Below are 16,731 nucleotides of genomic sequence, written 5' to 3' on the forward strand. Positions count from 1 at the left end.
ATATATATATATATATATATACACACACACATATATATAATAATAATAAAGAGAAACTCATTAGAAGGAACTCAAAGTCAAGGTCCTGACCAATCCTTTCCAACCCTCTCTTCCAGCCACTCCTGTCAGGCCAGGTATTCCACAGACTAAGCCCCTTGAAGGTCAGATGGTTTGTTCACTAATAAACACACACAGCACCTTGCAAGCAGTTCTCAACCTGTGGGGGTCGCCTAAGACAATGAAAATACATCCTGCGTAGCAAAATTGCAGATATGAAGCAGCAACAGAAATAATTTTATGGTTGGGGGTCACCACAACATGAGGAACTGTATCAAAGGGTCGGGGCATTAGGAAGGTTGAGAACCACTGATAGAGCATCACCCAGTACATACACTATTTGTTGAATTAATTAGTAACTGGGAAGCATGGGTGGAGTTTGCTGCTCTGTCCTGAATGAGCTCAGAGGAATGTTTTTCTTCTGTTAAAAGCACAAACTAAGTTACACAGTAATTTATTTCCTTATTGGTCTATCCCCAACATAACAGGACCACATTCTTCAGGAAGGGTAGGAACATCACTGAGGGCTTGGCACAGAAGATGGTCTCTGACTGTGAAATCCAAGAATGGGAATGCAGGCTGCCCCAAATCCCATGAGTAGAACTGGACACAGACCCTGTCTGACCCCAAGTCTAGTATTTTCACTTCCGCAGTCTGCTTTACATTCCTGGATGGTCCAGAGACTGGGGCAAGGGAGGATCCACATCTCGCCAGGCCACTTACTTCAAGGGAAGAACAGTTAGTGCATTAAGCAGTACTGAGTGCTTAGCCCTTCACCTACATGACCTCATTAACTCCTCAGGACACGGAGGGGTATAGCATTACCCCCTCTTTACAGATGGGAAAACAGGCTAAGGTGGGTAACTTGCCACAGTCACAACTAAGAGGTCAAAACCCACGTTCTCACCCACTCCACTGTATACACACCAAAGACAGAATCCTAGGGTAAGGGCTGTGGCCAGGGTTAGGAACACTGGCGTCAGAAAACCTGGTCAAGAAGGTACCAGTAGTGGTGGTGGGTTCTTAGGGGCTTGTCAGGCTGTGTAACTCACATATGTGTCATGATATATATTTAAACATTTAGCATTTTCTCTCTCTCTCTCTCTCTACACAAACACACACACACTATATATATAGTGTACTTTATAGTGTACTTCATATAAATTGTACTTTAAAGATGCCACCTAGTTTAGCTGCCACCTCATACTGCCAGAAATGGGAAGGCAGAACAGCCCTAAAAGCAATCCAAGGCACTCTTCCTGCCTCAAACATTTCTCCTCTCTCCCCTCCATCCTTTCCTCCACAGGGCCAACAAAAGTAAAAAGTTTCAGCCTGGAGAAGAGCAGGAGAAACAGTACCAAAAACTTTAACCTGACAAGTCAGCAGTCAATGAGAGGGCTCTTTTAACCATTCCCACCTCACCCCTCAAACCTCAGAGATAGATGGCCAGCCTTATTAAATGACCTCACTCAGGGCCCTGGCTGCCTAGGCCAGAGGTGGATACTCTCCCCCAGGAGTTGGATTCAGTGTTCTCAGCCTTTGGTCATCAAATGAACTGAAGACGCACACACCACCTTTGGGAAGCTAGGGTCAGCTCCCTTTTGCCAAGTGCAAAGGGAAGTGAGAAAAGAAAGAAAAAAAACAGCTGGTCAGAGATAGGTGCAAGAAGATTTATAAAGGTAAAGAGGGAGGGCGAAGCTGCTTTAGCCTATTTTCTAGTTCCTGGTTCCGACTATACCTGAAGCATTGACTGCACTTCCTATTCCCTGCAGTAGCACAACAAAGACCTCCAGATATTATTTTCTCTGACAGACAGGGTCTCATTGCAGCCTCAACCTCTTGGGCTTAAACGATACTTCTGCCTCTACCTCCAGAGTTGATGGGATTCCCAGCATGAGCCACCCTGCTAACAGACCTAGATCTTTTTTTTTTTTTCTGAGACAGAGTCTTGTTATGTTGCCCTCAGTAGAGTGCCATTACATCACAGCTCACAGTAACCTCAAACTCTTGGGCTTAAGCCAGTGGTTCTCAACCTTCCTAATGCCGCGAGCCTTTAACTTCCTGTGGGTCGCGACCCACAGTTTGAGAACCGCTGGCTTAAGTGATTCTCTTGCCTCAGCCTCCCAAGTAGCTGGGACTACAGGTGCCCACCACAACGTCGGGCTATTTTTGTTGTTGTAGCTGTCATTGTTGTTTAGCAGGCCTGGGTCAGGTTTGAACCCACCAGCCCTGGTGTATGTGGCTGGTGCCCTAACCACTGAGCTAGGGATGCTTAGCCAGCCCGAGAACTTTATCATCAGCTCATTTTTTACAATACAGTCTCTATAAGGTAATGCCTAAAGTCTTCGGCACCCCACCTTACCTTTGAACTAGCTAGCAGGTCCCATTTTAAATACCACTTACTCCTGACTACTCAGAATATCCTAGCTTTACTTTTGTTTCCTCTGGTAGCACTCCGCAACTCACTGCACTCCATAACTGTTGTTACTGCCCTGTTGGACTATAAACACCAAAAGTAAGAATCACTTCTTTTTTTTTTTTTTTTTTTGAGACAGAGCCTCAAGCTGTCCCCCTGGGTAGAGTGCCGTGGCATCACAGCTCACAGCAACCTCCAACTCCTGGGCTCAAGCGAGTCTCCTGCCTCCACCTCCCAAGTAGCTGGGACCACAGGCGCCCACCACAACGCCCGGCTATTTTTTGGTTGCAGCCGTCATTGTTGTTTGGCGGGTCCGGGCTGGGGATTCGAACCTGCCACCTTAGGTGTATGTGGCTGGCACCTTAGCCGGTTGAGCTATAGGCGCCAAGCCAAGAATCACTTCTTTTATACACAACTTTGTTCCTATTACCTAGCACACAGGCCAGGCATACTTTTAATAATAATTACTAAACGAATGAAAATCAACAAACTGGAAAACAGGAGAAGAAATCAACACCAGCTTACTGTTAAAAACTCAGTTGCTTTAACCCCTTCCCCTCCAGCTTCCTCTTTGGGACTGAGTTGGTTGTGACAATCTTCAGATCTCAATTCTACAATGTATTTATTGGCTGTGAACCTTGGACAAGTGACTTGAGACCTGGTTTCCTTATCTGTAAAGTGAGAAAATACTGTATAATACCTCAAAGACTGGGATGAGAATGAATCTGAAACCACCTAAAGCAAGGCAGGCAGGCTTGCAACTAATGCAGACACCTAGATGTCAGAACCCAGAGCCTGCCCTCAGGCTGAGAATCTGAGAGGGACCTTGAAGAATATCTATTCTATTGCTTTACAAACATTTATAAAGCAACTAAACACTTTTCCTAAATGAATCTTACCCTGCTAATTCTAATAGGTTTATATGTGAAGATGACAATGTATGAAACGAAGTAGGAATGCTTCAAACAGGGGAGAGCAAGTACTACATATGAGATTTCCTCAGGCCAGGTGAGGTCAGGGGCCCTTAAGACAGAGGCTGGTTGAAAATCACAGACACAGCCCAACCCTCTCATGTTACAGTGGGGGAAAACAGGACCCTACATAAAAAGGTCTAAACGGTTGTCACTGCACACGAACTTTATGGCCACCCTGTGTTTATTGTCTATAGCTTTCTCCTCTCCTCCTGTGGGTCTGCGTGGATTCCAGAAAGTCCAGGGTCAGAATCTTCCTGGAATCTCTCATACCCCTTGTGGTACAGCGTGAGTCATTTCAAAGCTCGGGAAGGTGGCTTTTCCTAGAGGGAGCAGAGACAGTACCCTTAGCTACTCGATATACTCCTAGGTACCTCTGAATATGGGTGCCCCAAGTAAAAAAGAGAAGCAAAAGGGGAGAAACAGCATCTCAGGGTTAGAGAGTTAAGTGGGGAAGAGAGTAGGCCGGGTGCAGGGAGCTCTGGATGTTTGTTGAGCCATCAGGTATTTTTCAATTAATAGGTACATTAATGTGAGCAAGGTGAGGAATAAGTTATATATGGTTCTTGGGAAAACTCAACTTGAATTTACACAAATCAAATCATGGCAATGTTGTAATAGTTATACCACGAACATATTATTAGGGATGTTGTTAATATCAAAATTAATTTTATGCTGAGTTTTATTGTACTCTAAACTCTGTTTAGAAACACTAGATTTTTCTGTTTCTCACGTAAGCTGGTCTCCTCACCTCTTTGAGCCTCAAAAAGTACACAAGAGACTTCTTTATTAAAAGTTAAATGAAGAATTAGCAAGCAAAGCCAAGAATCTCACTCCAAATCTGTTTCCAGAACTAGAGCTTTCATATTTGATATACACTGCTGCTGCACCTGCCTTTCAAACAGGTGATTCAGAGTTCTAGTGCAGAGTTCCAGGGAGGGAGTGCATTAACAGGGAGTGGCAAGGCAAAGTTCACAGAGACAGCCTTACAGTAGCGGTTCTCAACCTGTGGGGTCATGACCCCTTAAAGGGGTCGCCTAAGACCATCGGAAGACACTTATTTCAGAAGGTCTTAGGATAACAGTAGCAAAATTACAGTTATGAAGTAGCAATGAAAATAACTTTATGGTTGGGGGTCACCACAACATGAGGAACTGTATTAAAGGGTCATAGCATTAGGAAGGTTGAGAACCACTGACTTATAGAAAGGCAGGGCTTGAATATGGCCCAGTGTTTCTGGGGGGGACTGGCAGAACCTTCTCCAGCAGAGCAACCGTACCACACACTGCAGATCATTCAGCTTGTCTGGCCCCATCACACACACACTGAAGGCCAAGAACACCCCCCAATCAATTTGACAACAACACAAAAAGTCCTCCCCCATTTCCAAATGCCCTGATAGAAGAGAGGTAAAATCACCCCCACTGAGTACCACTAAGGTAAGCAAAAAGAAGAGAGTAGGCCCAGTGAGTAGAACGGGTAAAAGACAAAGCAGGGAAACACCATCAATAAAATTTTATTGAGGAAGTGACAGAAAGAAAGACATTCTTTTTTTTTTTTTTTTTTTTTTCTTTTGAGACAGAGTTTTACTTAGTCACCCTGGGTAGAGTGCTATGGTGTCATAGCTCATAGCAACCTCTAATTCTTAGGCTCAAACAACCCACCTGCTTCAGCCTCCCAAAGTGCTAGGATTACAGGCGTGAGCCAGCCAAGAATGCCTTTCTTTAAGGACTCTGTATCACCTACAACTGCAGTCCTCAATCCCCAGGCTGCACACCAACACCAGTCAGAGGCCTGTTAGGAATTAGGCCACACAGCAGAAGGGGAGCAGTGAGGAAGCAAGCAAAGCTTCACATGTATTTACAGCTGCTCTCCATCACTTGCGTTGCCGCCTGTCAGGTCAGGGATGATATTAATTTCTCATTGGAGCATAAACCTTACTGTAAACTGTGCAGATGAGGGAACTAGGTCACACACTCGCTGTGAGACTCTAAGGCCTGATGATCTGAGGTGCCGCTGAGGTGGTGGTGCTAGTGCTGGGACCATCTAGCTGCAGGAAAACAAGCTCAGGACTCCCTAATTCTGTATTATGGTAAGCTGTATAATTATTTCATTATATAATACAATATAATACTAACAGAAATAAAGTGCACAATAAATGTAATGTGCTTGAATCATTTGGGACTCCCACCCCCAAGTCTGTGGAAAAACTGTCTTCCATGAAACCAGTCCCTCGGGCCAAGATTTCTGGGGATCACTGACCTACAGGGTTAAGTCCAAACTCCTTAGCAAACAATGCCTTTAGGATTTGGCCCTGCCTACCCCAACTGACCCAATTCCAGCTGTGAGGCACTCCCATACTCTAGCCATCCCAAATAACTTGTTTTCATGAACAGATATGTTTCCATACTTCAAAAAGCACTTCTCAGGACAAACTCCTAGTTACATCAACACCTGGTTCAGAAGTCTAGAAAGCCATACAAAAGACAGCTCCAGTCACACAGGCCTTTGTTTTCCAGCACTTCACACAGTCCTTCTGAATCACCGGAATAGTCTATGTATTACTGCCTAATTTCATCACATTATTTGCACCATGAACTACCAAAGGGCCGAGCCAGGGCTCACACCTGTAGTCCTAGCACATTGGGAGCCCAAGGCGGGTGGACTGCTTGCTCTTAGGAGTTTGACATCAACCGGAGCAAGAGATCTCGTCTCTACTTTAAATAGCCAGGTATTGTGGCAGGCGCCTATAGTCTCAGCTACTTGGGAGGCAGGAGGACCTCTTGCTGTGAACTACAACACCACAGCACTCTCTACCCAAGACGACAGAGTAGACTATCTGAAAAAAAGAATTACCAAAGGATAGGGACCATATGAATCCTGGCATATAAACGTTCAATAAATGTTCTCAGACTTTGCATGAAAGGTTTTAAGGTTAAAAAGTGAAACAAGCAAAAAAGCAGACAACAGATAGTTTCTGTTATTGAAATAATCCTTATTTTCTCAACTCTGATCGTTGGTTGAGTAGTACTTAAAAAACCAGACAGACTGGGTTGCTCCGTCATGGCCTACCTGTGTGTACTTAGGCAAGTTAACTAACTTCTGTATGTCTCAAGTTTCTTCACTGGTTTAAATTTTTAAAAAAGAAACAATAAAAATAACCACCTATGCTGTGTGATTAGGAGAGTTAATTTATATAAAAACAAAGAAAACAGTAAATGAATAAATGGTAGTTCTACTAGTCTGCAATAATCACAAAAACCTTTAACTGAACAGGATATCACACCACTAGGAATGTGATCACGATGAAATTTTAGTTGGAACAATCATTTTTTATTTTTAAAGAAGAGTTGAAAGGCAACAAATATAACATCTTATTTTCAACTGTGTTCTGTTTGCCTCCTGCAGTGTTCAATACCAATCTCTTAGTGACTGCCACATCTCTTGGCTCCTTTGGTAAGATGCGTTCCTGGTTCTCTGATCTCTACCACATTTCCTGTGTCTTCTTCTGTAACTTGCCCTTTATTGACACCTAAAGACAGGTATTCCTTTGGCTCAGTTCTCAGATCTTTTCTCATCTTACCCATCCTCAAGGGTACCTCTATGGAGATGACCCCGTGACCTTTATGTCGCATTCAGAAACAATTATTTCAAACTCAACTTACCTAAGTAGATACTTGCTATCTCAGTTTAAGAGGACCAAACATAGTAGCTTTAATTTCTCCTCTCTTACACATTTCACCAATCCTCACATTCCTCTTCCATTGCCAGAGTTATATCTCTTTGGTCCTTCTGTTCTACCGCACTGATCCACAACCTTTCTGGGAAAATGGAGCCCTTTGAAAACCTATTGAATGCTATGGATTATTTGCCAAAATGATGAATATACAAAACATATGCTTGCAATTTCACTTAACTAGTGACTCCAAATAAGAATCTGTGCTTATCAAAAAAGAATCTGTGCTTATCCATTCAAGATTTTAACTATCACTTACACAAATTTTCACCTCCAGCTCCTGCTCCCCTCATAAATTTCTAGATGCCTTCTGGATATAGACTGAATGACATACAACCATTGCAAACTTAAGTCCAAACCAGAAATCACTATTTCTCCTTGACAAATCTGCTCTGCCTAAGAGAACTCCTTCCCTTGGATAATGGCATCACTAACCTCCTAGGTTCTCAAGGTAGAAACCTTGGCACAAACAATTACACACCAGATCAACCACCAAACTTTCGTCTTATTCTACTCAGAAATCCCTCTCAAATTCAAATTCTACCCCTCTTGGTCCCTTACCCTTAGAGTCTCATCATCCTTTGCTTCCATCCATACCCACCTGATTAAAATTCTTTCTACCACTCTTCCCACAAGAGCCCCTGTTACTGATCCTATCTATAAAAGGCTGCTCACCCTCACAGATACTTTCCACTGCTACTGTATTAATTACTGTACCTCTATGGTTACAACAGCCTGATTCCTCCACTCCAGTTCTGTTTTCTATCTTCACACCAATGTTATCAACCTCCACCCAAAATATCAAAACTGGCCATGTGAACGCTTCCTTCAAAAACCTTGTTTCCCCACTGCACAAATATACATCAAACTCAGTTTTGCCTTTGGAGCCTCTAGAGTTTACCACCTAAGTATTTTTCCAGAATTAGATTCCACAGCTCAAGCTGTCACTTGCTCCTATTATCTGCATATCAAAATCACACCCACTTACATAAGGCCCAATTCAAACCCCACTCTTCCTCTTTATATCCTCTACATAATGATCAGGAAAGGGTTCTGAGCAAAACAGGCACAATTCCCAATGAAATGATAAGGAAGGGGTGGGGAACCTGCGGCTTTCTAATTTCAAGATTGTTCTTTTTTAAGCACCAAAGGAGGCAAGAAATGCTTCATCTTCCTCTGTTGCACCCCTTTAAATAAAACAATTTGTTCTATAAAATTTAGATTCAGCCAAAAGGCCACACTTAAGGACCTAGTAAGCCATATGACCTTAAGGCTGCAGGTTCCCCACCCTTGTGTGAAGTTTTTCAGATTGTTATTCAAATACTGATACCTCTACCAAGAAATCCTCATTAACCAGCATTGTTCATCAACATGTATTAAATGCTAATAACCTGCAACGTAAAAGATCAACTTAATAGTAGAATATACCATCAACCTGATAAAAAGCTAGAATCCAGGCCCAAGATCTGAATTCCAATTACATTTCTATATTACTTAGAAAAGGAAAATTAGGAAAAGAAAATTACAGTAAGAGGACCAAGCATTTCAAATACAGAGTCTGCACATCAATTAAATCCAGTAGGTATGAAAACAGTTTCCAGATCGAATCCTTTTCAGACTAGTAACAGGGAAAATCTTATCAGGGAGGGGAACATCTTTTCAACTGCCACGTCCTAAACCTAAAGATTCTTTTGCAGTCCATACTTAGACAAGCCTGTGGCTCAGTGAGTAGGGCGCCAGCCCCATATACCGAGGGTGGCGGGTTCAAACCTGGCCCCGGCCAAACTGCCAGACATGTGGCAGGCGCTTGTAGTCCCAGCTACTTGGGAGGCTGAGGCAAGAAAATTGCCTAAACCCAGGAGTTGGAGGTTGCTGTGAGCTGTGACACCACGCACTCTACCAAGGGCAATAAAGTGAGACTCTTGTCTCTTAAAAAAAAAAAAAAAAACCCAAAGGATCTGGTGGGCAATTCTGAGCCTCTCATAATGAGACACATTTACAAGCATATTTTACTGACAGGCCCAACAGCAACAAGGTGTATCACAGAGAAGGGTGCTGTGGGCAATACTTTCTTCCTATTACTTTTTAGGGCCTTCTTTATTTGGGACCTAACCTAATTTAATTTCTCTTTGCTGAGTCCACACTAATTTTCACAGTTGTATTCTGTGAAGCATTTTGTTCCTAAAGAAAATAAAAATATTCAAGATTCCATTCAAGCCTTTTTAGAAATTTTAACTAGTTTTTCTACCCAGCTAAGATAATTTGGTAAAACATACCTTCAATATCATTTCTAAAATTATGATCATTCAAATATGAATGCACTTCTGAAATAGACTCGCTTATAACAACAAAATACACTAAAATTCTGAAATTACCAATAGCACTAAAGAAAGCAGGATGTCACGTAAAGGGCTGCATCATGTGAAGCAGGATCTCACTCTACAATCTTCAGAGTGACTCTTTAGTGCTGTGACCTTAGGAACTGGCTTCACCTCTAAATACTTTTCTCACTTGTGGCTTTCAAATAAGTCACATCTTTTCCTCCCTCAATGTGGCTGTCGAAATAAAATGAAATAATGTATGTAACACAGTACCCCCCACCAAGAGCTCAATAAATTAATTTACTTCACTCAACACAAAAGACACTTACAAGATTCAGATTTAAGGGAATCTACTTCCATGAGTCTTCATCTGCACAAAACACTACATTCAGTTCATTCTAATGTCAATACCATAACCATCACCTCACCAACATTTTTCAGGGGCCTAGTTCAAGAATGGGAGCGCCTGCATGGGATTCTCCAAGAATTCTATTAAGCCTGGATATATACTGACCACTAAAACATTAACAGGAAAAGTCCACAGTAATTGGGCTAAAACGTCTAGATGCATTTATGCCGGTAAGAGAATTCACTTGGGGTAAAGAAAAAAAACAAAGTCAAATTAGGCCCAACTCCAAATGGATCTTTAATAAATCGAGAGAGTGATGCTGGCTTATTCTTCCTGAAACGCCAACAGTACGATATTAAATTCCATTTAAAAATAAAAACTTCAAGAGTGACATATTTATATTCTACAACCAACGCTGATGTCACTAATGCTTTTTAGAAAGACTGCGCAGGAGAGCACCATAACGCCACTGAATACATTTAATGAAAGCTGCTCTCGGTAAACAGACAAGAGAAGAGAACTATAATAATTATTTATTTCTGCACACAGCCCGAGGGGAACCGCTTTCAAGACCACGGCCGCTACCAAGCATCTGATGGAATTCTGGGTTTTACAATCGGATGTCAAGAAGCCCAAGATGCTAGCAAACTGGTGGGTGGGGACGCTTCTGTTCCCTTCTCCGGGGTCAGGCTTTAAAATCCGCGCTGCGCCCGGTTCTGGGGGTCACCGCGCCCCGGCCTCCGGCCCCACGCCCCTCCCCTCGGACAGCTAGGGCCGGCCGGGGTAGCGTCGGCCGTCCCGGAGCCCTGCCCGAGGCCCCCGGCGCGCGGACCGTGGCAAAGACCGAGCTCAGGGTCGCGGCCGCGCGGGAGGCCGAGTAGCGACCGAGGCCGCGGCTGCGTCGGCTGCGGCCCCGGGCGGTTGGGGGTCCGGGAGCGGACACTCACCACACCATGCCATAGGCGCCCTCGCCGATGTAGGAGAGGTTGGTGTACCGCGGCCCCACGTCGAACACCTGCCCGCGAACCATCTCCGGGCCCGCGCCCGCCGCCGCCCCCGCCGCCATGTTGGCTGCCGGGCCGCCGCCGCCTCCGCCGCGCTGGGTTGACGCTCCGCGGCTGCCGCGCAACTCCTGCCGCGCCTCCCGAAGAGACCGCGACGCCGCCGGTTCAGCCGCCGGCGCTGACCGGAAAAGAGGAAGGAGGGCGCGGTGCAGGAGAAGCAAAGAGCCCACGGCCGCTCGAACCGAGTGCCTGCCTGCCTGACTGACGGGCGGGCCGGCGGGCGGGCGGAGGGAGGGGCGCGCCGAGGAGGGCGCCGGGGTGGGACCAAGAAGCGTGCGCGTAGATTGGCTCTCTGCGGCTTGGGGGCGGGGCCACGAGGGCCGGCGGAAACGCCGGGCTCAGGGCGGAGCATTGGGGCCGCGGAGGAGGAGCCTTCGGACGTAGTCACGTGCTTCGGCGTGGGAGTCGCCCAGGGAGGCCGAGACGTCCGGATAAAGCCTGCGGTTTTGAGCTGAGAGACTGTGAGGGCCGAGACCAGCTTCGGAACGTGGTCAGAACAGAGCCAGAGAGCGACCCGAATTGGGCATGAGGCCCGACGACGCGGCACACGTCAGTTGCCGGCCTGGGACAGGCCTTAGAAGAATCCGTGGCCCACACACTGATAAATGTAGAGGCCTCCAGACTAGGACAGAAACCTGAAAGGCATGGCAGAGACGGAGAAGACATTTGCATACTGAGAAAGTGTGAAACGCTAGTGTTAATACCAAAACGAAAAACTGCAAACTGAGAGGAGCCGCTGATCAGGTTAGTTTGATGAGCACCCACCAATGTCCCTGGGGATTCACCCTCGAAGTTGCCTTCTAGAGAGATGAGACAGATACAATACTCAAGCTGCAATAAGTACTATGAAGAAATAACAGAGCAAAATTAACAGGTTAGAAGTAGTGGATTGAAACACCTAAGACATTCGCACAGACTGAGACCCAGATTGGTACAAATGGGCAGACATTTACACACAGGACGTAGTGAAATATAAATGAAAACATGGAAGCCCTAAAACCACAACAAAAAGATTTAGAGATGAGACAGACACACTGAGACTTAGAAATAGTCACAAACAGCAGAGGTTGAAAAATAGAAATGAAATCCTGATGTAGATAGATATCAAGAAAAGCTAAGGTAATGAGACAGAAGATGAGCTAGCCACTGCCCCTGAACCGTTTCCGTGTCATCTCTGGAGAGGGAAGGAAGAGTGACAGATCCACTGTCCAACACTTCCATCTTTAAAGTCATCAGCCCTGGACTTCCAGACATCAACAAAGACCAATTAGTCAATCTCAAAGGAGAACAGACAAGTTTCTTTAAAAAAAAAAAAAATGTGGGGAAAAAGTATGTGGCACAGGAGAAAAGGAATAAAGTGGTAAAGCCAAAAATGACTCCTTCAAAATATATTTAGCCCATAAAACAGAACCCCATTTTAGGAAACACCTAATTCTTATTTATGATTGAAAAAGGACATTCCATTTTTTAGAAAACAGGCCAAAATAAATGGAAAGCACCATGAAACTAAAACCACATAACCAAAGTGAAGCAAGGGTTGAAACAGTACAAAATGGACTTGATGCAGAAGAGCAAACTGGAAATATAGAAGATAAATGGGAAATTTTTCAAGAATATAGAATAAAGTGATGGAATTCTTTTTTTTGTTTTTTGAGACAGAGTCCCACCATGTCACCCTTAGAGTGCTGTGGCTTCACAGCTCACAGCAACCTCCAACTCTGGGGCTTGAGCAATTCTCTTGCCTCAGCCTCCTAAGTAGCTGGGACTACAGGTACCTGCCACAACGCCTGACTGTTTTTTGTTACAGTTGTCATTGTTCTTTTAGCTGGCCCAGGCTGGGTTTGAACCTGCCAACTTAAGTGTATGTGGCTGGCGCAATAACCACTGTGCTACGGGCACCCAGCCAAAGTGATGGAATTCTTTAAGCAAGAAAAGAGTAGGGATGGGAGTCATCTTGGGGATTCAAACCATGGGATTCCCCAAAGGGACAGCAAATCAATTAAAGGCAACAATCAAAATTTAATGAGAGGGCAGAAGTGGTAGCTCAAGCCTGTAATCCTAGCACTTTGGGGTTATACTTGAGGATAGGAGTTCAAGAACAGCCTAGGCAACATAATGACTAGAAACTGGAAAACAAAAAAATCAGAAAGATCTGAGGTGGATGTGGGAAATTGAGTGTCTTCACTAGGATCAAGAAAAGTTAATAAGCAGAAATCAACTTCAGTACATAATCAGGAAAAAAGTTATTTATAAAATAAGTAAAAACTGGCTTTCTTCAGATTCTTCCTCTCCAACACTTAAATGTCAAAGGAAAATGGAACAAGATTGATAGCACCACTCTCAAGGGGCAGGTTATAACCTTGTAACCCTTCCTGGGTGATTTCATTCACTCAGTGACTTAATTCCTTCCAGAATTTTTTTTTTGAGTCAGGGTTTTGTTATGTTTCCCAGAGTAGACTCAAACAAGCCTCCCACTTCAGCCTCTTGCGTGGGTAGGACTATAGGCACATACCACCACACCTATCTTCTCCCCAGATCTTCATTGCTCAGAAGATTTCTCCTTAACTCCAGGTCAGCACATCCACCTGCATTTTAGACAACTCCTTGTAGACATCATATAGGTGCTTCAACATCACATACCTAAACTGCCAATGGTTAACTACATAAGTTAACTGCCATGGGAATTTTTAGATCTTAGCTGATTGATCTACTTACCACCTGTGTGACCTTGACCTCATTTTCCTCAGACGTAAAATGGGAACCATAAAAGTTTGTTGGACTGGATAAATAAAACAACATGTGAAGAGTCTGGCACATAGTATATTACTTACCCAATAAATGTTATTGGTTATTATTATCTACCCCACCCAAACCTGTTCTTCATTGTCTGCCTGTGGATATCATCACCTTCACCCAGATACTCAAGCTGGAAGTTTGGCTATGATCTTTAACAGTGCATTATACCTCTGATCTTTAACAGTGCATTATTCCTCAATCCCTACTCTAAAACCCATCCAGCCAATCACAAACTCCTATAAATTCCATTTCTTTAATATTTCAGAAATCTGGCTGGGCACTGTGACACATGCCTGTAATCCGAGCACTTTGGGAGGCCAACGTTGGTAGGTGGCTTGAGGGCAGGAGTTCCAGACCAGCCTAAGTAAGAACAACACCCTGCCTCTACAAAGAAACAGATCAGCCAGGCATGATGGTGCCTGCCGATAGTCTCAGCTACTTAGGAGGCTAAGGCAGGAGGATCCCTTGAGCCCAGGAGTTTGCAGTTGCAGTGAGCTACAATGACAGAGTCCTTGCCTCAGAAACAAACAAAAAAGCTGAGTATGGTGGCTCACACATATAATCCTAGCACTTTGGGAGGCTAAGCCGGGTAGATTGCTTGAGCTCAGGAGTTCAAGACTGGCCTAAGCACAAGCAAGACACTATCTCTACTAAAAATAGAAAAACTAGCCAGGCAGTGTGGTGGAACCTATAGTCCCAGCTACTCAGGAGGCTGAGGCAAGGGGATCACTTGAGCCCAAGAGTTTGCGGTTGCTGTGAGCTATGATGACACCCTGTCACTCTACCCAGGACAACAGAGTGAGACTTTGTGTCAGAAAAAAAAAAAAAAATTTTTTTTTTCAGAAATTTTAGTGTGGTCTCCAGACTAACTGTGTCAGCATTCTCTGGAAGTTTGTTAGAAATGCACTATCTTAGGCCCACTTCAGACCTATTGAATCAGGATCTGCATTTAAACAAAATCCCCAGGTGATTTGTATGCACATTAAACTTTGAGAATCACTGTCTCAGCCCTAGCCACTTCATCCCTAGCCACTTCATCCCAAGTGCCACCCTGCTGGTTCACCCACTGCATCAGCAGCCTTAGTTAACCCTTTGCTTTCAGAGTTTGCCCGTTTCGGAGTCTGCCCATCTCTGGTTGTTTCTCTTTATACCGAGGTGGATCTTTCCATGACAGGGCAATGTCCCTCCCTTCTTAAGTCCATGGCTCCCCATTACACTCAGAGTGAGGTCTTTGCCAACCACCTCTCCACCCTGACCTCTGGCTGTCCTCTGCTTGCCTTGCGTGCACCAGCCCCATTAGATCACTCTCTGTTCTCGCTGTCTTTTGGTCTTTGCATGCATCAGTCTCTCTCCCTGTAACATATTCTCTCTTCACCATTCTGGTATTGGCAGACATTTTTAAACTACTGTACCATCATGGCATAACGTATCTAACCACTGATTTTCTCCAGAGAACTCCTCTTGCCTGGTTCCATGGGCACTAAGCAACCTTATGATTAGAATTTGGCTTCACTTGTGGTTTTCTGTCAGAGAAAGTGCCCTGACAGCCTGCTTGGGACCTGTGGTAATTACTGTTTGTTCTAAGATGGGGTTTAGTCTCTTCGGTCTCTGCTGAGTCAGATTATTATGAGTCAGGCCCAGAGGAAAAAATCATCAGTTACACTGACAACAACAAATTTCTGGAAATATAAAGCAGAAAACCAGGCTCTGGAACACTGTAAGACCATGCTAAGCTACCATATGAGCATAAAGCTGGCTACCTGAGCGTCTTCCTTATTTTCTCTCTACATGCTTGCAATTTACAGATCTGCAGAATCTTAGAAAACATCTGTTGTTTTTGCCTGCCCAGTATCAACTCCTCCTCTTCCTGGTAACAGCAACCCAATTTTTCTTTAGTGAACTGTCCCTTCTGCATTCTCATGTGGTCCTAAGAGCTGGCCCTGTCCCCAAGTTCCAAAAGTAAGCATGTGACCCAGGAATCCCTAATCAGAATTACAGACGTTAGTTCAAAGGATGGGCATGTGACCTGAACCAGGCCAATGACACTCAGCTCAGACTTTTGCAGAAGCTACGTGAAGAGGCTTGTTTCCTTTTTGCTTGCTTGCTGTGGCAGTTAATGTGAGTCTGGGGCCAAACATCCCAGGATGTGAAAAATACCCTCTGTGAATGGAGTGGAGGCAAAACAGGGAAAGCAGCAATGCGGACAATTTCCTGATGCCATAGAGGACTTTAGGTTTTGGCCACTTGAAACCATAAGAGTTCTGACTAATACACTATCCAATTAACTCCCCTTTTCTGCAAAAATTGCTCAGAACTGTGCAATAAATCACTGAGACATGAATCAGAAACTCATGAGTGATGAAATGAGAGAAAGAACTGGCAATGAGCCTTGAAAGTAGCTAAAGATAGAGAGATAACTGAATAAAAACTACTCAGTAGAGACTGTTTGATACCGATAAGTTGAAATAATTGTTGTCGCTATGGTAACAAACAAAATGCAAAAGAAAAAAAAATGGAGAAAGAGGATCTTTAGAAATAGAGTTTTAAACCTCAGATTATGCAGTGAAAACCAGGGTGGAAGAAAACAAGACACATGAGTCTTCATTTTATGTAAAATAAGAATAAAACCTATTTTTAAAATTAGTATAATTTCATATAATTTCTCAGTGTAGAAAGCTTTATGTATACCTTATAAATTATCACAGGAAGGGAAGAAAAAAATGTCATTAATACAGCAAGAATCTGGTACCAGGAAGTATACTGGACACTTGCTTAACATTTGTGAATAGAAAAGAAATAGCAAAGAAATCATAAACACCAATATCAGAATACCAGAAAATAAGATGAGCAAAGGCTAGACTAGGTATAGCAAATAAGTTAAATGTAAACAAATAAGAAAAATGTAAATAGATAAAACTGCTATCTAAAAACATGAAAAGGTCAGGTAGGTGAGATCAAATGACAAACTCTGAATATATGCCGTTTCTTAAAAAGATTGTGTGTGTGTGTGTGTGTGTGTGT

The 16,731-nt window shown here is 43.9% G+C and overlaps 1 protein-coding gene across 1 annotated transcript in view; it reads right to left on the reverse strand.

Annotated features, from left to right (window-relative positions):
• MAPK1 (mitogen-activated protein kinase 1) overlaps positions 1-11,167 on the reverse strand; it is a 107,614-nt gene extending 96,447 nt beyond the window's left edge. The window contains exon 1 of the mRNA XM_003803280.3: positions 10,798-11,167. Within this exon, the coding sequence (XP_003803328.1) occupies positions 10,798-10,916 (119 nt within the window). The 5' untranslated portion in view covers positions 10,917-11,167. The remainder of the gene's footprint in view (positions 1-10,797) is intronic.
• Between the last annotated feature and the right edge of the window lie 5,564 nt (positions 11,168-16,731).

Source organism: Otolemur garnettii, unplaced genomic scaffold, assembly GCF_000181295.1.
Source record: "Otolemur garnettii isolate 467f Iridium unplaced genomic scaffold, OtoGar3 scaffold00292, whole genome shotgun sequence".
Classification (NCBI taxonomy): Eukaryota; Metazoa; Chordata; class Mammalia; order Primates; family Galagidae; genus Otolemur; species Otolemur garnettii.